Below are 24622 nucleotides of genomic sequence, written 5' to 3'. Positions count from 1 at the left end.
GAATTAATATAGAATTCATGGAAGCCTTAAGCCACTTTCCACTGGAACAATTTCAGCCACCTCTCAAGCCACACCTGATGAGGAAGGGGTCTTGGGGAGGGATGTGTAAGCTCTTCATTTTTTGAAGAGTTTGGAAAAAGTAGGATGTTGTTTTGCTCAGTTTCCCCTGTAGCCACAACCCAGTACACCACAAATAAAACTATTCCTGAGGGTTCCTCCAATGTTCAGGTGAAGCTTTGGAGTTGCTTATATAAAAAAAATTCTGCTGGAAAAGGAATGCAGCAAGGAAAAGGCATTCCAATCAAAGTTCATAGTATGCAAACACTATTATTAACAGCCCAGAGATAAGGGGCAGCTGGCCATGGCGTAGTTGCCGCGCCACAAGTAGACTTCCTGAGGACTTCGGCACACTGGAGTGTGAGAAGGGGAGACGCATAGCTTGCCGTGAGGGAGACGGTCACCATGGCAATGCCACTGGCAGAAGCACAGAAGGGAGGTGGAGGCAGCCGGAGGGGAGGGCCAGCCCACCTCCCCCCATTGGCCAGTCCTGGTGCATGCACTGCGGCTCATGACAGTCAGGGATGGGGAGAGGCAGCCCCAGAGAGGCTGATAGCCATCTCCAACCCGCCCCCAAACAGAGAACAGAACCAATGATGCACAGACCATCACAGGCAAGGGAGAGATGGCCCACCATCAAGGGGAGGGAACAGGAGTGAGGCTGGGCATGCGTGCACGAGAAGCCCAGCTTGGTGGTGAGGTGGGGGTGGGGGCAAGACAGGCCTGCATGGGACCACAAAGAAGCTGTCAATCCCCTCACACCCTTCCGCTGTCAGAGACTCTGCCAATGGCAGGCAGACAAGCAGGAAGTACCAAGTGTAGGAGTTCGCTGTCATAGACAGTGGCTGGAATGTGTGTCTGGGAGTGAGCAGCCCAGCAGCAGACATCTCCCAACCCTGAGATGCCCTGTGCTGCCCTGATGCCCCCTGCCATGTGCATGGAACACCTCCCCCAGGGTCCGCAGAACTCAGAGTGTGAGTGCATCAGCCACAGAACTCTGAGTCCACTTCATCAGCCCCCCCTTAGTGTCATGTGCACAGCAGCCCTGTGGGGTAGGGTAGGGTAGGCTTTCAGCCCAGGCAGGCTGAGGGGTGGCACTCGCCTCCCCTGTCCAGCCATGCGGTGGGTAGTGTGGTGGCTCATAGACCGCCCCCCCCAAACCAAGTCTGCCCACCCTCCCAGGTATTTCCTCAGAGAGGCCACTGACAGGGGGGTGGTTGCCCAGTGAACGTGCAGCAGATGCCAAGTGGGAGAGACAACAGAGGGCACAGCTCAAACTTTATTTTTTCCAGAACAGAGTGCAACAGTCTCCCTGGTACGCTCTGGGCAATCTCGCTGTGGGCAGGGCTACATTCCGAGTGGTGGGCAGAAACAGCTGAGGGAGTGGGGAGCAGTGGAGCAGCACACACAGAAGCCTCTGTGTTAGAGTCCCACCTGCAAAACAGAGATAGAGATCAAGAGCACCTGCAGGGGTGGAAGCTGGAAGAGTGGGCTGTATTTCAGCTGGGCGGTCTCTTAAAGGGACAGTCTCTGACACACCTTCCTGCAACGGGGCAGCTGCCACACACATACACCCCGTGCCCTGCCAGGGGTTGGGAACGCAGCAGAGGGCAGACTAAGGGAAGGGAGCAGGCTGCAGCACAGGGGAGCGGGGTCAGCAAATGCCCCCTGCCGAAGCCCACTACCTGGTTCAAGTGCCAGAGACGCTCGCACACCGAGCGGTCAAGAGCGAGGGGAGGAAGAGGCAGGGGGGACAGTGGAACTTACCCAGCCATGGGCGACAGTCCTCACATGCAGAGACTCTGAGAGTTTGGAACCTGTGGAGACTTGGAAACAAGAGCAGTTAGCCCCAGGGGGGAGATCTTTCTCTCCTCCTTACAAGTCAAAGATACTGTCAAAGCAACCGCAAGGTGCAAAACCCGTCACCAACGTGCCTGCCTGTCCCTCACTCTAAGACTGTATGGCCGGGATGTTACACCTCAACTAACTTTTTACTGGGGAATATTAATATTTCTTTGCTCAAAATGGTGAGCTTTTCATAGTGAAGTGAGCGAGGATCTCTGTCAATGTTTACGGAGATAAACCACTGAAAATCCTTTGGTTAATAATGGATTTTATTATAGGTATAGGTTTTCAAATAGTTACATCCCAATCCATTTCAAGCATACAAGAGGAATACAGTGGTTAGCTGAATAAGTATGGATGGGGGGAGGTGATACAATACCTAGATCTTGCAGGGTAGGCTCAGTCAGAGGAAAACACAAGGCCTCTGGAGGGAGATTTCTCTTGAGAAGGGAGGGGGGTGAGGGCAGGAAGGGATGGAGGGAGGAGAGGATGGAGGAATTCGCTCTCTTTCCTTCTTCTTTTTTTCCTAATCCTGACAGGTGGGATTGCCTGTTTTCTAGGGTAAATTACGTCACATCAAGCAATTCAACTACCCAATGAGGAAGCAGAGTGTCACACCAATGGAAAATCAGAGTGTCATATGTGGAATATCCAATCAGAGATCATTGTGTCATAAATCAATACCCCAATATAGGGTTACATTGCAATATCACATTCCAGGGGTGCATGGCTTGGGAATCAGTACAGGGGTGTATTTCTGGATATCAGGGAGCTCACCGGCAGAGCTTCCTGCCATGCACTCCTCTCCCTAACAACTGAGTTGTGCAAGGTCAGAGCGAAAGTATTTCTAGGAGAGGGGAGATCACAATTGGGTGCTGGGGAGGGGGCTCATCAGCCCGAGGCGCGAGGGGATTGGCAAGGCAATCACACTGCTCCCTAAAGGGTTTGCGAGCTTCCACAGAGGAGGAGGTAACCTTTGTTTTTGGTTTCAACGAGTGCCTATGGGGCACACCGCCGTTTTTGCAGGCGTAAAGTTGCGCCTCTCAGAGAGGGGGTGTCATGGGCCAAACTGCTCAGGAAGCCACCTAAGTCTGGCCGCACCCCCAACTCCACCCCCTCCTCCGCCTGAACACTGCGCTCTGCCTCACTTTCACTGATGCTCAGCACAGCCCTCAGGCGCCGCTGCCCTTGAATGGAGCGGTGCTCGGGTGTCCCCCCATCCATGGAACTCCCCTCCGCTGGGGTGGCGCCGGTCTGTACATTGGTGCAAACCCTTCCTGCGCCCACATACCAGCTCGTCTGCTCCCAAAAGATTTTGTGCCCCCCCCCCCCCCCGGATTGCGCTCTAAGTATCTCTAAGGACTTTTGTAGTATGTAAAACACTTATAGTCTTTTAATATTCAAAGCAGCCCTGGGTAAGATATTTACATTCCTCTTACCCAGGGAACTGTAATTTTGGGAAACTGACATGTATAAGGCCAGTATCACAAAATGACATCATTAAAAAAAAGCCTACATGGAAGTTTAAAAATTGTGATGTATTAGTGATACTGGGAAGCAGAAGGTTTGTTTGTTTGCTTGGTTTTTTTTTAAAAAAAAATAGAGCCATAGAGTAACCCCATTAAAAGTCATGGAAATTTTACTTTTACCTCTGCATGCTGGACTACTGCCAATTGCTATTGTAATTTGCTAGAGCGAATTTGGGTTCTCTGTTGTTTTTGGCAGGATATTGTTAATCATAGCAATAGAATGATAAAACCGTGACAAGTTGAGCTATTGAATTTGATAGTATTCAGGATTTTTGATCGCTGTATTGGGAAAATTGTTTTCAACATGTCTTAGCTGTAGAAGGATGCTAATAAAATGAGACATAGTAGCCAGCTTTTCCCAGCCTGAGTTAATACAGGCTGCGTCATTATTTCATTATATAAAGCAATCTAATCTTGCTTCCGAACCTCATTATCTGCTTCATGAACATATATATTGCTGTCCTTGTATTTTTGCTTCTCTTGTTGCTATTTGCCAATTTATTAGATTTTTATTACATACAACATTTCCCCCTAAAATTGATAAAATTACCCTTGTGCATCATCAGCTGGAAGACTTTCAATATCTATCACAGCAATAGCAAACAACACTGGAAATGAATGAATTTGATTAAAGGATTTTTAGTCCATGTTACAAGTCATAGTGTTTCAGTGCTTTCAGTCACATTTCAGTGAACATCATATTGTTAGGAAATATAATTAATGGAATGGTTTCTTTAGAATTTTACATTAATGATGCTATATAAATTGATGTCACAGATAAATTTGCATCAGTCTACGATGTCAGTAGCCTACACATAAGTCAAGAGGGCAAATGTAGTGCAGATAAAGTGATTGTCAAGCATCAATATTTCAGAATAATCAAGCTTTTCTTTAAATCAAAGACTCATTTTATTTGAAACTCTATGACTTGCTCCAAGGACAGAAACCTTGGAAGAAATATAGGTTGTTACTTTGCATAGCAACTTAAAGGTTACTTCAAAGGCAGGGATTACAGATAACTTCAAAAGAATAATATCAGGATGTAAAGTGCATTGAGGGTTCAAAGGCTACAAGCAACTATCTCTTTGGTCACTACGGAATGGCAACATCTCCTGTTCTCATACATTCTTCCCATATTGATAAGCCCTTTTGGTGAGAACCTGTGGGAGAGGCATTTACATTTATATTACAAGGTTACTGACACATCCTGAGCTGGTGAGATTTATTATGCATGGTGAGGATAGAAGAAAAGAAAGAAAGGGGGAGAGGGGGTAAGGTTAGATGAGAGAAATATAGGTAATACAATGTTCAGAAATAACATGCTTGACAGTGATGAGACTCCACCGAACACAGCTACAAGTTAAACATTTTGGAAAAAGGTAGTATATTTGCTCCTGGCATGTTCCCCTGGCCCAAACCTCCCACATGACAGGATCTGGAATGCAGGATGCAGAAAAACAGAGTGCAAGAAAATTAGGCAGGAGAAAATCAGCATGCCAGGGCAGGAAGTCCCATTGTTTCATCAAATATTGCATTTTTTGACACTGATTATCCTTTTGCTACCAAGAATTTCCAAATCTGCTCCAACAGATTATTTTAAAAATTAAAATTAAAAAAACTTGCAAATTAAACTTACTGGGTAGAAGGGGGGTTGTAGGTACTGTGGGGATGCGAGTAGGTTCTGGATAAGGACTTTCTGTGCAGTGTCCATTTGTTAATCCTATGTCATCAATGGCAATGTCATCCCACCCTGGTCTTTTAATGGCATCAAAAGCAACCTGGAAAAAGAATCACAAAAATTGCACCAACCCTTTCAGTTGAGATTTAGTAAGTAAGCCCTGTACAGAAATGAAGTATGTATATAGTACATATTGGGGAGGGCATCACCAAAAGAAGCAAAAAAGTTTATTCTAACACACAGCTGGCGACATTTTGTGCAGTTGGCATTAAGTTTTTTTACAGTTGGTTACATGGAATTTAATAAGGAACTAGACTATTAAAATAGATGAGCAAAATAATATTAAAATTATACAGCATACATAGATGAACAGTATAATTCAGTGATCTCCGACATGGGCACAATGGTAGCCATCTTTACTGGCTTTCTTCTACTTCATTGGAGTAAGAGGTATTTCAGAGAACCTGTAGGTATCACCTTTACATCTGCAGGGAAACAGCTGCCTCTATTATAGCAATATGCTTAGCTTGGAACCTCCTAAAATTTTGTGGATCTACCAGAATTTTAGGATTGTACACAGCCCCCCTGGTATACATTCTGTGATTATTCTGATAATCTCACAGTAGTCTTTTTGCTATGGTACCCATTCCCTATTCCCTAGGGTTGCCAAGTGCAATTCAAGAAATATCAGGACTTTGGGGGTGGAGCCAGGAGACATCGGAGGTTAAGTCATAAACAAAGTTGTGACAAGCACAACTGAACTCCAAAGGGAGTTCTGGCCATCACATTTAAAGGAGCCGCACACCTTTTAAATGCCTTCCCTACATTAGAAATAATGAAGGATAGGGGCACCTTCTTTTGGGGCTCATAGAATTGGACCCCCTAGTCCAATCTTTTTGAAACTTGGAGAGCATTTTGAGGAGAGTCATCAGATGCTATGCTGAGAATTTGGTGCCTCTACCTCAAAACACAGCCTCTCCAGAGCCCCAGATTCCCCCAGATCAATTCCCCATTATACCCTATGGGAATAGATCTCCATAGGGAATAATGAAGTGCCCAGCAGACATTCTTCCCCCCCACCCCATTTCTGATGGCTCTGAAGCGGAGGAAGTTCCTACTCCCACCTGGGGATTGCAAAAGAACAATGGCAGCACAATATATGGAATACAAACATATCAAAAATATTGTGCAAAACACACTCTTGAATAGTTTGTACAAAATTAAGTATATTATATTATGTCATATAATGAACAGCATACAAAAGTAAGCATACATTCAGAAATTAAAGCCAAATAAGAGTCTCAAGTACAATATTTCAGGGAGGACCCCTCAAAGTGTCTCAATTTTCCAAACAGAGTACTAAGACTCAACAATAAAGTTCCACAGGAGTCCCTCCGTTGCTTGTTGGCTTCCGAAGGAAAGATTCTTGCCTTCACGCAAACACCAGTTTTAATTGCTTTCCGCTGCTCCTGCAGCTTCCTCATAAGCCAACTGTAAACAACGTGACCAGTAAAAACAGCAGATTTTCAAAGGACTATGTTACAAAAAGAGGCAAGGTGGATACATCGTCTAAACACTATTTTAATGCGAATTTAATGTTTTTATTACTGTATTGTTTACTTGAAGTGTTGTTAGCCGCCCTGAGCCTGCTTCGGCGGGGGAGGGCGGGATATAAATAAAATTTTACATTACATTACATTACATTAAATTACATTACATTACATATTGAACCCTTTGGTCTTAATCAATACAATGATCTTTCCTGTTATATATAGTGTTTGTTGTTTCTGGGGTATGTCGTTATATTTGGACTATGTCTCTTTTAAATGGCTGATTAACAACAGCTGTGACCGTCTTTTTAAAAAAATCCGTGTGCTCAGTTAGATTAAGCCGTCAATTAAGATACTGAAATGGGCGTTTGAGAGAGAACTTGGCTAGAATTTTCAGGTTGTTGTATCAACTGTTTTTGTATGTTTTTGTCAATATTGCTTTTTTTTGTAGAGGCTGTTTTTACCGTCTGTTGTTTACAGTTGGCTTATGAGGAAGCTGCAGGAGCAGCAGAAAGCAATTAAAACCGGTGTTTGCATGAAGGCAAGAATTTTTCCTTCGGAAGCCAACAAGCAACGGAGGGACTCCTGTGGAACTTTATTGTTGAGTCTTAGTACTCTATTTGGAAAATTGAGAGACTTTGAGGGGTCCTCCCTGAAATATTGTACTTGAGACTCTTGTTTGGCTTTAATTTCTGAATGTATGAATGTATGCTTATTTTTGTATGCTGTTCATTATATGACATAATATAATATACCCACCTGGGGGTTGGCATCTTTACTCATGAGTTGCCGAAATTCCAACTTCTTCAAGGTAACACAGAGCAACGAAAGGTTCAAGTATACCTTGCCTATGCAAACGACCTCTGAAAAGATTGTGCAACCAACAGAGAGTCTGGGTTGCTGTCACAGCCACTGGGAGCAGCCATGTTGTTCTGCCTCCTCCACCCCTATTCAGCTTTAAAGACACAGACACACCATTCCATGAGGAAGCCTTTCCAAGTGGAGTCTGAAACCTCTGGAGGTGGAAAGGTACATGATGCCTGTGGGGGCGGGGCTTCTTCCTGCCGACTAGCTGACTGGGAGCAGGAAGGAGCCTGGGAAAGTGGAAGAACCCCTGCTGGGACCTGGGGATTGTGCAACCCACAAAAAGAATCACAGCAATTATAGGCAGAGAAATCCAAAGCACAAGGCTTTCCGTGAAAACCAGCCTCCGTACAACCAACAAACTCACTAAACAATACAAGAATTACAAAAGCATATATTAGTTCATGAAAGACCATACAATTAGTCCTTAACAAAATAGGGAATGTGTTCACCAAGAATCAATCCAGTCTTTATAGAAATCATTGCTCAGTTCATTCCAAGGAAACCTGGTGAAATGGTTGTGCTGGGGACCTGGGGATTGGCAAGCCTACTATTCCCCCAAATCCAAAAATGTCTGCAAGTAAATCAAGGTTGCAGACTCTTGCTATAATTCTTCGTTGTTTTCCCTTCATTTTCCTATTCCCGTTAGAAAGAACAAGAAGGGTGCTGTGCTGGCTGCTTGTGTGGTGGGAGAGAGATAAAATATCTTGTAGTAATCCTTCACTGAGCACTTGTACAGAACCTGCATGCATACAGTTGAAGGTGCACATACTCTGTTGAGATCTTAGACTATGTGGAAAACCAAGTTAGAGCCTGTGATGTCAGTTTTCACAGGAATAATATTACATAAATGGGGGATTTTTCACCAGCACTCTGCATGGTATTATGCATGATTATTCTTCCTAAGCATCTCTCTAACTGTTGCCAAGTCACTGATTCTATACTTGAGTTATTGCTATAAACAATTAAATTCTGCTACTATGTAATATGGATACATGGCAAAGTCACAAATACTGTTCCTTCAAAGAGTTAGCAACTGGAAATAGTACTAAAGCTTCTAAGAATTGTTAAAGCTTTTTAAGAATATACAACTTTAAAGAATTTTTAGTGGTTCAAGTGGCAAATCAATATCTGCTTTGAGAAGAAGAAGAAGATTGGATTTGTACCCCACCCTTCACTTGGAGTCTCAGAGTGCCTTACAATCTCCTTTCCCTTCTCTTCCCTCCCCACAAGTTGAGATAGGTGGGTGGGGCTAAGAGAGCTCTTTTGGGAACTGGTCTTGAGAGAGCAGCTCTGAGAGGATTGGTGGCTGACTCAAGGTTGCACCAGCAGGTGCATGTAAAGGAGTGGGGAATCAAACCCAGTTCTCCCAGATTAGTCCATGTGCTTAACACTACACCAGACTGTGTCTCAGGTGATTAATTCACTTTCAGCCTTTGGAGACTGTTCTTAAACACCTGCACACAACTGCAAACAACTGATACTTCACGATTCCGGTGTGGAAAAATCCAGACAGAATTCTGGTTTTAGATGACAGAGATCTTATTCTTGAATTAAACAAATATACCATCTATGGAGATGGAACCTTTGATAAAGTGCCAAATATGTTTTCCCAGCTGTACACATGGCATACCAAGATGGGTAATTCATATCTACCATGTATTTACATTTTACTTCAAAAAAAGGAACATGGACACCTATAATATAATGTTTGAAATAATGAAGCTATTGATTCCAGATCTGTCACCTCAAAGGTTTTGCAGGGGTGGCCAACAGTAGCTCTCCAGATGTTTTTTGCCTACAACTTCCATCAGCCCTAGCCAGCATGGCCAATGGCTGGGGCTGATGGGAGTTGTTGGCAAAAAACATCTGGAGAGCTACCGTTGGCCACCCCTGGTTTAGTGGAGTTTAAGGAAGAAATCAATAAACATAGTTGGAATTAATAAAAAATGGTATAATGGAGAATTGATCCACAGGTATCTGGGGCTCTGGGGGTGGGGTGGGCTGTTTTTTGAGGTAGATGTACCAAATCTGCAGCATAGCATCCAGTGCCTCTCCCCAAAATACCCTCCATGTTTCAAAAGAATTGGACCGGAGGGTCCAATTCTATGAGCCCCAAAAGGAGGTGCCCCTATCCTTCATTATTTCCTATGGAGGGAAGGCATTTTAAAGGAGCGTGGTCCCTTTAGATGTGATGGCCAGAACTTCCTTTGGAGTTCAATTGTGCTTGTCATAACCTTGCTCCTGGCTCCACCCCCAAAGTTCCCAGATATTTCTTGAATTGGACTTGGCAACCCTATTCCATGTGGCCTTCTTTGCATGTGGACTTCTTTCAGTATGGGCTTTTTTCCATGTGGGCTTTTTTCCTGTGAGCATTTATGTCCATTTTTTTTTCCTTTAGGCTTTTTTCCTTTGGGCTTTTTTCCTAGAATCTTGTTTGGGGGGGGGGGTTATATCTTCTTTTCCCATCCCCTCTCTCTCTCAGCAAAGGAGCCAGCCTCTGGACTTTCCTGGAGATTTCCCCACAAATCAGGTCAGTTCCCCAGGAGACAGGACTGAGGGCTTCCTCCCCCCCCACACACACACATTTTGAAGGAAGTAGGCTGCCCTTTCTCTCCAAGAGATAGATCTCTTTCCCCTGCACCTGAAGAGGCAGTCTCCAGGACTTTCTTGGAAATTTCCTCACAAATCAGGTTCAGTTCTCCAGGGGAGAGGATGGAGGGCTTTTTACTTCTTTATGGAGGAAGTGGGCTGCCCTATCTCTCCAAGAGATAGGATGGGAAAGGCATATACTGCCCTTCAGCATAGGGTACCCAGAACTTACAAGACAGCTGTTGAAGCAATGTGAAATGGTGAAGCAGAAACAATAAAAGGAGCAGGAAAAAAACACTGTGATAATCAGTATGAGAAAAAGGCAGACTAAAAAAGCCCCATCTTGTTACCGGAAAAATAAAATTACAGAAACAAGAATAAAATCAATGTAAGGCCTTTTACTGGACCAATCAAATTAGTGCAAAATAAAATTAACCGTGAAAGAAAAATGGTGTAAGACAGAAAGAAATGGCAAGTCCCAGGCACTACTACAAATACTGTCCAGAAAAGGGTTGGTTTCAAGAGCTGTTGCAAACTTAACAGCCAGATAATTTCCCTGTGTGTGGAGTGCAGACTGAGAAGCCTCTCTCCCCTCCATTCTGTCTCTCACCCCCCTCACCCCCTCCTTCCTTTCTCTATCTCTCCCTGTCATCTGTCCCCCATCTTTCTTTTCCCCAAAAGTAACTTGACAGGCCATGCATGCCCTCTGATAAATGTTAGCGGCCGCTGCCAAGTCCGCGTTCTTTCATCTTCGTCGGGCGAAGCAGTTGGCCCCCTTCCTAGAGCGCCGCGACCTAGCAACAGTGATCCATGCTACGGTCACCTCGAGACTGGACTACTGCAACGCCCTCTACATGGGGCTGCCCTTGTGCCGAATTCGGCGGCTACAGCTGGTGCAGAACGCGGCGGCTAGGCTGTTGTTGGGGCTCCCAAGGTGGGAGCACATACAGCCGGGGCTGCGCGGACTGCACTGGTTGCCAGTGGCATACCGAGTTCGCTACAAGGTGCTGGTTATTACCTTTAAAGCCCTATATGGCCGAGGACCTACCTACCTAAGGGACCGTCTCTCCCCATATGAGCCCCAGAGGGCACTGAGGTCATCTGGGAAAAACCAGTTGAATATCCCTGGGCCAAGGGAGGCCAGACTGAAAGCCACCCGGGACCGGGCCTTCTCTATTACTGCTCCATTACTGTGGAACCAACTCCTTGAGGAGGTGAGGGCCCTACGATGTTTAGAGGGATTCCATAGGGCCTGTAAGACCCACCTTTTCAAGATGGCCTTCAACTAGCGAAAAACTGTGACAAATCTAGATATGCTGCTAGAAATGCTTTTATTCCTGAAATGTTTTTACTTCTGAAATTTATTGAAACCTGTTTTAACGCCATACTGTTATGTTAATTTTAATATTCTGTAATTGTTTTAACTATTTTATAAGTATAATTGATGTAATGTGTGTTTTATGTTGTGAGCCGCCCTGAGCCTGCCCCGGCGGGGAGGGCGGGATAGAAATAAAAAATTATTATTATTATTATTATTATATATTGAAATCATGTAACATCTCAACTGTTTTCTTTGTGCTTTTGAAACAATTTTTCTCCAGATTGCCAACTCTGATTTGGGAAATACCTGTAGATTTTGAGGTGGAGCCTGAGTGGTGGGTGTTGCCTTCTGACACACTTCCGGTGATGTCATGGGGTGTGGCCTATGCAAATAATTTATACAAATAAATTATGCTAATGAGTTCCTGGAAAGCTTTTTCTACAAAATTGCCCCTGGTTAGGGATATATTCTGACATTTTCATAGATTTAGCAGGAAGGCTTAATTAGTGATAAAACTGGTAGGTTGATCTAGGACAGATAGAAATCTTAGTGTTCCAACATGATAATAATATAAGCTGCCAGCTACATATAATTTCCTAGCTTCAAGTGTTTTGTTTTTGACAGACTGTACCCAGATAAGACTAACTGATATTATTTTATGCTGATGTGAATGTTTGAATCAAATGGACACAACAAATATAAAGAAACCTGGCTACTAATGAATATTAATAGTTTGACATACTTTAAAATTAGATGTTTCATTTAGAAGTATTTGTCCATAGTTCCAGTTGTTTCCATAATTTCCTTCTTTTTGGAAAACTGTCTTTTCAGTGTCGTGGTCATATGTGATATTAACGCTCAAACGATAAACATTAGCACCAAACATGTGATACCTGAATGGACAGCAATAAATTACTCACTTAAATCAAACTGAAATTGACCCAACTGAACAAATATAAAACAGATGAATATACAGAACATATGAAATAATATTTTCATGTCAAAAAATGAAGTTAATAACAAAATTGGCAGCTTAACATGTTACAATTCTTCTCCTCATTCAGCTTTCTAATATGTTTCAGATGCTTTGTAAATTTTCCTCAGATTATCACTTCTTGGCACAAAGTCCTTGCTAATACACAAATAAATAAATAAACTTAGGCTATGATGTTCTGCCCTGTGATCTTCTCATGCCATTTATATTGTTTCTATCCAGAGATTAAAATGAATCAATGAACACATTTGAAAACTGATCAAGAAGGATATAATGCAAATAACTTCTGTAGCTCTAGCTATATATTTTTGAGCTAATTCATTATTTCTCCCATTTTATTTTCTGATTGCAATTCTGTATGCTGCCACAAATTATATTCCAAAGATCTTTTGGATGTTTGGAGGGACTTATTAGGTACTGTGCAGACCTGCTTTTAAAAGGACAGGGCAATTGGAGTTGCTTCAAAGAAATACCAACAAGTGTATCAGTGGGTGTGGAAATGCTGTCTGATTCTATTTGTAGTATTTCTAAAATATTTGAAAGGGTGAACGTGCATGGAAGAGACATGGGCACTTCAGAGTCCTATGCAGTGGGCACATTTCCATCAAGAGAAATCCCTTCCTGGTGTTGTGATGGAAATGTTACATAAGGCAACATCAGCTGGTAACTTTTGTAACTGTGACGGTAATGAATAGGTTAACAAGAAAACTAAGGATGCATAGAGCCTGCGTCAGGTAATCTGAGGGTGGGGGCCAGAGTGCTCAGAACTCTTAGAGGTGGTTGACAGCTAACGGCTGAGGGCAGTTAGTGACAGACAGAGTCTGAGGGAGACTGCTGAAGATAGCAGTTGGTCTGAGAAGGAGCTGAGATAGGAGCTGAGGAGAGTCTTCGAGAGAAGCAAAGCTCACTGTTCACTCTATAAAGACAGCCAAGGGGCTGTGTGTGTGACTAGAGAAGAGTCACAGTAAAAGACCTGAGAGGTCACAGACACAGAGACGCTTCTCTTAAGAGCTAAAGAGGTGGTTGAGGGAAAGATGTGGGTCTAAAAATCTGAAGGGCTGGAAGAAGAGACACCAGTCGACTTAAGGGACTTGGCACATTATACCCAAGAGTCCAACCCAGAATAGTGTTGGAGAGTGAATGCTGTATGATCTGTGAAACCTGAAGACCTAAGCAAAATTGATATTATAAAGCCTGAACTACAAAGAAACTGTTAACTGCTTGAAATACAATATAGCCCATGTATATATTTCCCATTCCCCAGTTGAAGACGGTGTGTGTACGTTAATAAATTTCTGTGGTTTACTTTAAAGTTCTCTGGTGCCAGTATATTGGGAAAGCTGTCAAAGCTGCTGTGGTCTCCTACCTACAAACTGAGTTTATATCCATCTGAAAAAAAAACAAAACCCCCAAAGAGACTAGTAGTGAGAAATCCATATTATACCCACCCCTTGAGTTTCATAGTCAGGAGGTAAAATTCCAAAGGAAGAACTGAGGTGGAAGAGGGGCTGGGGGAGCCATAAGCCGCATATAGAAGCGATCCAGTGAGACCGCAAGGCGCGCTGTTATAAATGGTTGCCAGCGTCGGGATTTCAAAGAAAAAAACCAAAAATAAGTATCACTACACAGAAAGTAAAGGGAAACTGCAGTAAAGGAATTAAGACAGTTTTTTGAAAAATTCCTGTCAGAAATGGCTCCTCCTAAGAGAACTACCACAGCCACTGGGGATGGGCAGACACAAGAAGAGATTCCTGAGGAGAATCCTAGTCAGAGCATAGAAGCTATGAAAATACAGTTAGAATTGGCCAGCATAGAAAACGAAATTCAAATGACCAAAATTCAAGCACAGAGAGAAAAATACATACAAATGGCTAGGCTGGAAGTAGAAAGAGAAGATAGAGACAGAAAACATAGAGAAAGGGAAGTGGAAAGAGAGAGAGGAATACAAATGGCTAGGCTAGAAGTAGAAAGAGAAGATAGAGAGAGAGAACACAGAGAAAGGGAAAAAGAGAGAGAACATGAGGAAAAAATGCACAGTTTGAAACTCCAGGAGATTCAGGCGAGGCCAGAGTTTCAACGAGACACTAGAAGTGAAAGGCACCTCACAGTTGAACAAAAGAAATTCCCCAAGTACCAAAAAGGGGATGATGTAGAAGCTTTTTAATTTAATTTCGAAAGGACCTGTAAAGTTTTAAAAGTTGCTGATGAGGACAGAATGATTTATCTGAGACCTCAGATTTGTGGAGAGTTGAGTGAAATATATTCTGAACTGAGGGATGAAGAGACCTCTGACTATCAGTTATACAAGGAAAGAGTCAGAGTCCGCTTTGGCTTAACAGCAGAGCAAAGTAGGAAAAAATTCAGAGAAATCAGAAGAAAGCCTGGAGAAACATACTCTCAACTAGGTTGTCGGTTAGACAAAGCCCTGAACAGATGGGAAGAAGGGAGTAAAGTTTCCACCTTAGAAGACTTAAAAAATTTAGTGGGCTTGGAACAGTTTTATAACCAAGTCCCCTCTCAGTATAGGTGGGTTCTGAGAGATAAGAAATTGAAAACAGTAGAAGAAGCAGCTGTGATTCTAGATGAGATCGAATTAGATCTAGGGAGATCAATGTGGACTGCTCCATTTCCAAGTCTCAAGGCAGCAGGAGGAAGGTTGTGGGCCTAGCGTGCCTGGGAAATTATAGATGTTTTTATACAAATGCTAGAAGTGTTCAAAGTGAAATTGGTGAGTTGGAATGTTTAGTGTTGGGAGAAAACATAGACATTGTGCGAATTTCAGAAACTTGGTGGAATGAGGAGAATCAGTGGGACACAGTGATTCCTGGATATAAGTTATATCGGAAGGATAGGGAGGGAAGGGCTGGAGGCGGGGTGGCTCTGTATGTCAGAGAGGGTATACGGTCCAGTAAGACTGAGGTCAGAGAATTAGATTCCGTTCAAGAAATGCTTTGGTTTGAAATAGAGGGCCCAAAAGGAAATTTAACTATGGGAGTTTGTTAATGCCCACAAAATCAAAAGATAGAGGACAATTATAATATGATGGAAGGATTAAAGATAGTGGCTAAACGTAAAAACTGTGTCGTAATAGGTGATTTTAACTACCCACAGATTGACTGGGTCAATATGTGTTCAGGTCGAGAGAAAGAGATTGAGTTTCTAGATGCTCTCAATGACTGTGCTATGGAGCAGATGGTCACAGAACCTACCAGGGGTGGGGCAATCCTGGATTTGGTCCTAAGTAATGCCCAAGACTTGGGGAGAGATGTAAAAGTGATCACACTGCTTGGGAGCAGTGACCATAATGTTATTGATTTCATCATTTGTATAGAGAGTTAACCCCAAAAGACCAGCACAACCATGTTTAACTTTAAAAGGCTTAAATTCTCTGAGATGAGGAGGCATGTGAAGAGGAAACTGAAAGGAAAGGTAAATACAGTCAAAATCCTTGGGGAAGCTTGGAGGCTATTTAAAACTATAATCCTAGAAACTCAGATAAAATATATACCACAAGTTAGAAAAGGCACAAACAGGTATAAGAAAAGGCCTGCATGGTTAACAAAGTAATGGAAGCTGTAAAAGGTAAGAAGGACTCTTTTAAGAGGTGGAAAGCTAGTCCAAGTGAGATTAATAAAAGGGAACACAGGCTGTGGCAAATCAAATGCAAGACTGTGATCAGGCAGGCAAAAAGGGATTATGAGGAGCATATTGCAAAAAACATAAAGACCAACAATAAACATTTCTTCAAGTATATTAGAAGCAGGAAACCAGTCAGGGAGGCAGTGGGGCCCTTGAATGACCAAGGGGTAAAAGGATTACCAAAGGAGGATAGGGAAATGGCTGAAAAGCTGAATGCATTTTTTGCCTCCGTTTTCACTGTGGAAGATGAGAAGTGTTTGCCCACTCCAGAACCACTTATTTTGGAAGGGGTGTGAAAGACCTGAGTCAGATTGAGGTGACAAGAGAGGAGGTTCTACAACTGATGAATTAAAAACTAATACGTCACCAGGTCCGGATGACATACATCCAAGAGTTCTGAAATACGCAAAGTTGAACTTGTGGATCTCCTGACAAAAATATGTAAACTTTCATTGAAATCTGCCTCTGTTCCTGAGGACTGGAAGGTAGCAAATGTCACCCCCATCTTTAAAAAGGGTTCCAGAGGAGATCCGGGAAATTACAGGCCAATCAGTTTGACTTCAATACCGGGACAGTTGGTAGAAACCATTATCGAGGACAGAATGAGTAGGCACATTGATGAACACAAGTTATTGAGGAAGACTCAGCATGGGTTCTGTAAGGGAAGATCTTTTCTCACTAACCTGTTCGAGTATTTTGAGGGGGTGAACAAACATGTGGACAAAGGGGACCCAATAGATGTTGTTTACCTTGACTTCCAGAAAGCTTTTGATAAAGTTCCTCATCAAAGGCTCCTTAGTAAGCTTGAGAGTCATGGAGAAAAAGGACAGGTCCTCTTGTGGATCAAAAACTGGCTAATTAATAGGAAGCAGAGAGTGAGTATAAATGGACAGTCTTCAGAGTGGAGGGCGGTAAGCAGTGGGGTGGTGCAGGGCTCAGTGCTGGGTCCCATGCTCTTTATCTTGTTCATAAATGATTTGGAGTTGGGAGTGAGCAGTGAAGTGGCCAAGTTTGCAGATGACACTAAATTGTTCAGGGTGGTGAGAACCAGAGAGGATTGTGAGGCACTCAAAGGGATCTGTTGAGGCTGGGTGAGTGGGCATCAACATGGCAGATGAGGTTCAATGTGGCCAAGTGCAAAGTAATGCACATGGGGGCGAAGAATCCCAGCTACAAATACAAGTTGATGGGTTGTGAACTGGCAGAGGCTGACCAAGAGAGAGATCTTGGGGTCGTGGTAGATAACTCACTGAAAATGTCAAGACAGTGTGCGATTGCAATAAAAAAGGCCAACACCATGCTGGGAATTATTAGGAAGGGAATTGAAAACAAATCAGCCAGTATCATAATGCCCCTGTATAAATCGATGGTGCGGTCTCATTTGGAATACTGTGTACAATTCCGTTCACCGCACCTCAAAAAGGATATTATAGCACTGGAAAAAGTCCAGAAAAGGACAACTAGAATGATTAAAGGGTTGGAACACTTTCCCTGTGAAGAAAGGTTAAATTGCTTGAGGCTCTTTAGCTTGGAGAAATGTTGACTGCAGGGTGACATGATAGAGGGTTACAAGATAATGCATGGGATGGAGAAAGTAGAGAAAGAAGTACTTTTCTCCCTTTCTCACAATACAAGAACTCGTGGGCATTCCATGAAATTCCTGAGCAGTCAGGTTAAAATGGATAGAAGGAAGTATTTCTTCACCCAAAGGGTGATTAACATGTGGAATTCACTGCCACAGGAGGTGGTGGCGGCTACAAGTATAGCCAGCTTCAAGAGGGGGTTAGATAAAAATATGGAGCAGAGTTCCATCAGTAGCTATTAGCCACAGTGTGTGTGTGTGTGTGCGTATATTGGCCACTGTGTGACACAGAGTGTTGGACTGGATGGGCCATTCGCCTGATCCAACATGGCTTCTCTTATGTTCTTATGACAGCCATTGTGACTTTGCAGCTATCAAATCCAATTTGGCACATTCCTGGAGATTTGAGGGGTGGCGCCTGGGGAGGGTGAGTTTGAGGAAAGGGGGGGGACCTCAGACAGGTACAATGCCATAGACTCCACCCTCCCAACCAGCCATTTCCTCCTGGGAACCATTGTTGCCCATCTCCAGGTGAGTTTAGGAGACCCACAGGTTCTTTGCTACCAATCTCAGATGATACAGATACAAACCATATGAAAAATATTTATAAGCAAAAAACTAAGCAGAATAATCCATATCGCACAATCAAACTCTTATTAAAAAAAACATTCATATACCAAAAGGACAAAAATGGATGAGGCAAGAGTCCAGTAGTAAAATTCTCAAATAATTCCGAAGGAAAAAATTAGGAATAAAAGGAATTATTAGTTTGAGACTAAATTATTAGTTAGAGATTAAGTTTAAAGAAGTGAAGGTTGAAAAGTTCACTAGGGATGCCAGAGACTATGAACAGTCTAAAGTCTATTCGTGGTGGTCCCCTTTAGTCTCTAAAAAACCTGTGATTTGGGTGGATGGCTGGTCCAACCTTGAAACATCTGGGGGGATGATTACTCTGACTCTTTTCTGGATGAGGGGCCTCCTAGAAAATCATACTACTTGCAGAAACAGGAGGAAAAGGACAGAGGGAGGGGTTCTTTATTACAGAATTGGTCCTGGCAGAACAGGAGATTAATGTAGTGGTTAATCTATCCTCCCAGAATCTTTCTCCCTGTGGTGTTTTGAATTTAGGATTGAGCTATGTACCTACTCCCTTTATGACTCATTCCAAACTAAGATTGACATCTTTAAACTTGCTAGCCAGTTGAAATTACGAGATTTCTTTGAGAGTCAATGTGAGAGGGCTAAAAGAACCTTTTGAGATCAAATCTACTTTTCTGCCTGCTCATTATGATCCATGTATTTTGGTTTTTGAAAAGCTAGTTACATGCAAAATTGAACATTTGGAAGCTTTGTTTAAACGTTGCTGGTGTAATTTATCCAATATTGAGAGGCTCACGTTAAAATCTTTGTCTGAAGATGATCAGATCATCGTTAAGCAGGTAGACAAAGGTGGCAGTATTGTTGTTATGCATCCTTTAGATTATTTGCATCAAGTACAATGTCAGCTGTCTGATGACACCTTTTATAAACCTCTGGAGACAGATCCCACTGAAAAAGTTGCCAAAATCATTAACATTACTCTAGTGGAAACCAATGAAATGGGATACATTTTGGAGAATGAACAAAAAATTTAAACCAACAAATTTCCTAGTGTGCCACTCTTTTATATTTTGCCAAAAATTCATAAACTGGGGTCCCTGCCTCCCAGGCTTCCGATAATGTCTGCTAGTGGTTCCCTTCTGGAACCTTTAAGCCAATTTGTTGATTTTTATTTAAAACCATTTGTGTTTCAAATTCCTTCTTACATTAAGGACACAACTTATTTTATCTCTAAAATTGAAGGGCTTCACATTCCTCTGAAAGTTGTTTTAATGTCCTTAGACGTCAACGCTTTCTATACAAATATCCCTCATAAGGATGCATGTAAGGTTATTCAAGAAGTTTTGGATCACAGAGACAATTTACCTCCTTATTTCATTTTGGAATTGGTTGATATCATTTTGGAACACAGTTGTTTTAGATTTGGTGGGGGAAAATGTCTTCATGTCAATGGGTATGGGTACTTCCTTTTCCTTGAGCCTTGCACCTCTCTTCATGGTAGATTTGGAGTCTAAATATTTCTGTTATGCAGATGTAAATCCCTTTCAGAAGTTTTTTTTTTATTGGTATGCTTGCTTTATTGATGACATGTTAATTTATTAGGATATGGCATCTGTAGGTGCTTTTGTTTGAATGGCTTAAATCTGTACATCCTTCTATTCATTTTTCTTATAAATTTGATAAAGATATTATCACCTTTTTAGATACTACGGTGTACAGGACTTCCAATAATACATTAGCTGTTAGAATTTACAAAAAAACCTACTGACAAAAATGTACCATTGCATTGTGGGTCTTGTCAGTCTGCCCATTTGAGAAAGAACTTACCCTACAGTCAACTCAAAAGGGCTAAGCACAATACGTCTAATGTTCTTGAGTTTGAAAGAGAAAAAGACTGCATCAATTGTCAGTTTCATCTTCGGGCTTACACATTACCAGCAATTGAGACAGCTCCCAAAAAAGGTGGATTATATCCACCCAGATTCTTTATTCAGCCCTAGGATCAGGGCTGAGAATCCTGATGATATGATTACCTGCACTTTGCAATATACACCATTGTCTCACTCTATCCATAAAATTATAAAAAAGCTTTGGCACATTGTTCAAGACTTACCTGGCTGTAAGACTCCACCTAGAGCAGGTTTTAGACATACTAAAAACATTGAGGATATACTTACAAGCTTTGACTTCAAGCTTACAGCTTCAACCCATTGGGAATCGGGAGGTCATTTTAAATGTGGGGCATGTTTCACATGTTCCTTGTGTCTACAGATTAAGGAGTACACTGCACCTAAGACTGGTTTTAAGATTAGATTGTTGGATTCTACCACTTGTATTACAAAAAGATATGTGTATTGTATTGTCTGTCCATGTCCATTGCTGTACATTGGAAGCATGTTATGCCCTGTGAAGACGTGTCCTGGAACATCACTCACAAATAAAAAATTGGTGATTGATGCCCCACTTGTGGAATACTTCTTGCATTTGGCTAAATTTTCACCTAGACCATACTTAACCAGTGATAGTAACAAATGGTTATTACAACAGGAGATGTGCTGGATTCACAGACTTCAGACTTTAGTGCCTCTAGGGCTTAATCGGGAGTGGGACTTTTCTTGCTTTATCTGAGTTCTTTATTGTTTACTAGGAAATCTATTGTGGACATTTGAATTTGTTTGTATCTTTAAGAAAGTTTGTGACCTTTTTGATGGGCTACACCTGTTTTCCTTAAATTCCCAGCTATTGTATGTAGGATTTGCAAGGATTAGCCATCCACTAGAGAAGGCTTGGTGCCTTAAGCTTTCTTGCCATGTATTAAGAAATTAACACTCAGGTGGGATTTCATTATTATTATTATATAACTATTTATTGAAGAATTTGTCTTTAAACTATAATAGAATTCTGCTTGTAAACTTGTGTATTTTATTGCAGCTGGAAGTGTCTGTGAAACAGAGACAAATTAGTACTTACCCATCCACTGAGGATATTGTGCATGGCTAAGTGCTTTGCTGCACTTTTAGAGGACTTTCAGTCTTTATTTCTCTGTTGAATACATGAGACTGAGTCCTTTGGAATTATTTGATAATTTTGCTACTGAGTTCTTGCCTCATCCATTGTCAGCCTTTTAGTATATGAAGGGTCTTTTATAAGAATTTGATTGTGTGAAATGGATTACTCTGCTTAGTATTTTGCTTATAAATATTTTTCATATGGTTTGTATCTGTGTTGTTTGAGGCTGGTAGAAAGGATCCTATGGTTCTCCTACACTATGCTCATCCATGTATTCCCTTGGGTTGTTTAATCTCCATGTGAGGGCTGGAGATCACTCAGAATTACAACTACTCTCCAGATGGCAGAGATCAGCTGCACTGGAGAACATATATGAACATATGAAGCTGCCTTATACTGAATCAGACCCTTGGTTCATCAAAGTCAGTATTGTCTACTCAGACTGGCAGTGGCTCTCTAGGGTCTCAAACTGAGGTTTATCACATCTCTTTGCATGGACCTTTTTTTGGAGATGCCAGGGATTGAACATGGGACCTTCTGCTTACCAAGCAGATGCTCTACCACTGAGCCACCGTCCCTCCCTAAATTTAATGTCTTTTTAATGTCCCATTGGTAACTCCGATGCAGTGTAGTAGGGTGGGAGTTTAAATTCTGATTAGAAGCAAAAAGAGTGGGTAGCTCTATAGGATAGTCACCACATTCCACTTAAAGGATATTTATGTAGCCAACCGTGATACCCGTTATCTGTAAAATGGCTGCTTTGCAGGGTGGACTCTGTCATTATATCCTGCTGAGGTCACTTCCCTCCTGCTTTGGTCCCCACTGTGGAAAGACTGTACTTTTCCTAGGTTTCCTAGGGACCGCCTCTCCCCATATGTTCCCCAGAGAGCACTGAGATCTAGCTCCCAAAACCTCTTAAAAATCCCTGGGCCAAGAGAGGCTAGACTGAAGACAACCAGGGAGCAAGCCTTTTCAGCAATGGCCCCTCGATGGTGGAATCAACTTCCCGAGATGGTGCGAGCCCTGCGGGACCTGAACCAGTTCCGCAGGGCTTGCAAAACCTCTCTGTTTCAGCTTGCTTTTGGGACAGAACCTGGCTAACCGGATTTGTAGCCATCCAGCCATCTTGTGCATGACTGTGATCTATAGCACTTTATAGCACTGTTTTATTCATTTAATTAACTATGTAATTGAATTGTAACTGAATTGTATTTTAAAATTGTTTGTTTTATATTGTATTTTATTTATATCACGGGGTTCCATGTCTGTGAGCCGCCCTGAGCCCGCCATCGGCAGGGGAGGGCGGGATATAAAAATAAATTTATCTTATCTTATCTTATCTTATCTTATCTTATCTTATCTTATCTTATCTTATCTTATCTTATCTTATCTTATCTTATCTTATCTTATCTTAAGGCTGTAGGGAGGGGGGAGGAGATGGAAAGCTGAAGTCAGATCAGTTCCCTTGCAGAAAATGGCTGCCTTGAGCTGCATAATCTATAGTATACCATAATAACCAGGCCAGACCAAAAAAACAGATTATACCATAAGGCCAAACATTACAGGAAAAGGTGGCAACAATGCACTGCAAACAAATGGAATGCTGAGCTTTGGCATCTGTGTGACCATCATCTTGCTCCCCTGTAACCGTCATAATGGCATGACTTAACTAGGCCTGGCTGCTTGCTCCTGTTCAGCAGTAGTCCCCATATGACAGCCAGTGTAATTTTGCAGTTGCCAACTCCAGATTGGGAAATTCCAGGAGATTTGAGGGGTGGAGCCTGAAGAAGGTGGGGTTTGAGGAGAAGTGGGATCTCAAACAGGTACAATGCCATTAACTCCACCCTACAAAACAGCCATTTCCTCCTGGGGAAACATTGTTGTCAATCTCCAGGTGAGGGCTGGAGATCACTCAGAATTACAGCTGCTTGCCAGATGGCAGAGATCTGTGCCCTTTGAGGAGTGAGGGTGCAGGGGGAGTAAATGCCTTCACTTGGGTGTGTAGGAAGACAGCAAGGGTGGGGGGACACTTTCCCAGAGCCTCTTTCTAGACCCCATTGTATTTTTCTTCACAACAGGCCTTATTCCTAGTATCTTATATTTCCAAAACATTGTAGTGCAGTTAATTTTACTATTCACAGAGTATCATAAACTTTGAATGGCCTTCTTTCTTTTTAGGAAGTATCTGGGTCTTCCAGTACCTAGCAATAATAATTTTTGTGCTTGACAATGGAAAAAAGAAAAAAAAAGGAAATAATGTCCAGACTTTAAAGGGACCAGATATGATGACTAGTAGCTGATGGTTGAGGCAGCTTTGTCTCTCTTTACTCCTAATTCCTGGGAGGAAATAGATCCAAAAATTGCTGTAATGTATGTCCTTTTTTAGGAGCATGATTTCTATGTGCCAAAATCTCCAAATCTGGAAACTGTGCCCTCCCAAAATTATTCAAAAAATGGTGTTGAACCTCTTGAAATTTTGGTAAACTGAAAATCATGCCCTTAAAAATGTCCTGAAATTAAAATGAAATGTTTTTTTTAGAACATAATTCTAGGCAAAACATTTTGGGGAAAATGTTAAGAGAAAAAGTAAAGAGCTAAGTGAATAGTTAAGCCTCACTTCATTTTCCATGCTTTTTTATTTCTCTGATGCATATCCCCTCTCCTACTGCATGCTTTATATGCAGTTTGGACACTGTTATGGCCACTGCAGAATCAGTCCACTGTTAGCTTAAGGGATCCTAATGTCTTGATTACACTAGTGCAGCAGTTTCTGCTCATGAAATGTTCCATGTGTATCCCCAGGCTCCCTTGAGCTTTGGATTATGGTTACATGGAAATTAATTACACATTTGTTCATGTAATAGGGATAAAATTCCACATAGCTTTTTACAGTAAATATATGTTCATCATACCAGAAAATTAGGCAGAACATATCTGAAGCAGGGACTAAAGATAAACTTAGAAGTCGAACTCTCACAGGTCTACCTCCAGGCAACCTTGGTGTTGAAATATAATACCCTATAAAATATAATGTTACATTAGTAAGGAATTAATTCTTATGATACCATGCTTCAGAAATTACACTTTCATATAATTGAATTTAGAATATTCATTCAGTTAGATATTTATACCTAGTTTTCCCCCTGATAAGGACCCAAAGCATATTACATTTTCCTCCCCTACTCAATGTTTTCCCTCTCAACAACCCTATGAGGTAGATTACTGAGAGAGGGGGGGGAATGGTTGCCCCCTGTTCCCCAGCAACCTTCTCTGACAGAGTAGAAGTTTGAACATAAGTCTTAAAGATCCTTGTCTGGTACACTAATCATTCCATCATGCTGGCTCTGCCTTGGCTTCAAATA

The 24622-nt window shown here is 42.1% G+C and overlaps 1 protein-coding gene across 1 annotated transcript in view; it reads right to left on the bottom strand.

Moving 5' to 3' along the window:
* Positions 1 to 24622, bottom strand: part of TMPRSS15 (transmembrane serine protease 15) — a 158409-nt gene that overhangs the window by 41428 nt on the left and 92359 nt on the right. Inside the window, exons 11-13 of the mRNA XM_060235273.1 lie at positions 24173 to 24278; positions 12179 to 12329; positions 5068 to 5209 (exon numbers count right to left, since the gene is read on the bottom strand). Coding sequence (XP_060091256.1) covers positions 5068 to 5209; positions 12179 to 12329; positions 24173 to 24278 — 399 coding nt within the window. The remainder of the gene's footprint in view (positions 1 to 5067; positions 5210 to 12178; positions 12330 to 24172; positions 24279 to 24622) is intronic.

This window comes from Heteronotia binoei, chromosome 3, assembly GCF_032191835.1.
Source record: "Heteronotia binoei isolate CCM8104 ecotype False Entrance Well chromosome 3, APGP_CSIRO_Hbin_v1, whole genome shotgun sequence".
Classification (NCBI taxonomy): Eukaryota; Metazoa; Chordata; class Lepidosauria; order Squamata; family Gekkonidae; genus Heteronotia; species Heteronotia binoei.
This window is presented reverse-complemented; position numbering and strand designations above follow the sequence as displayed.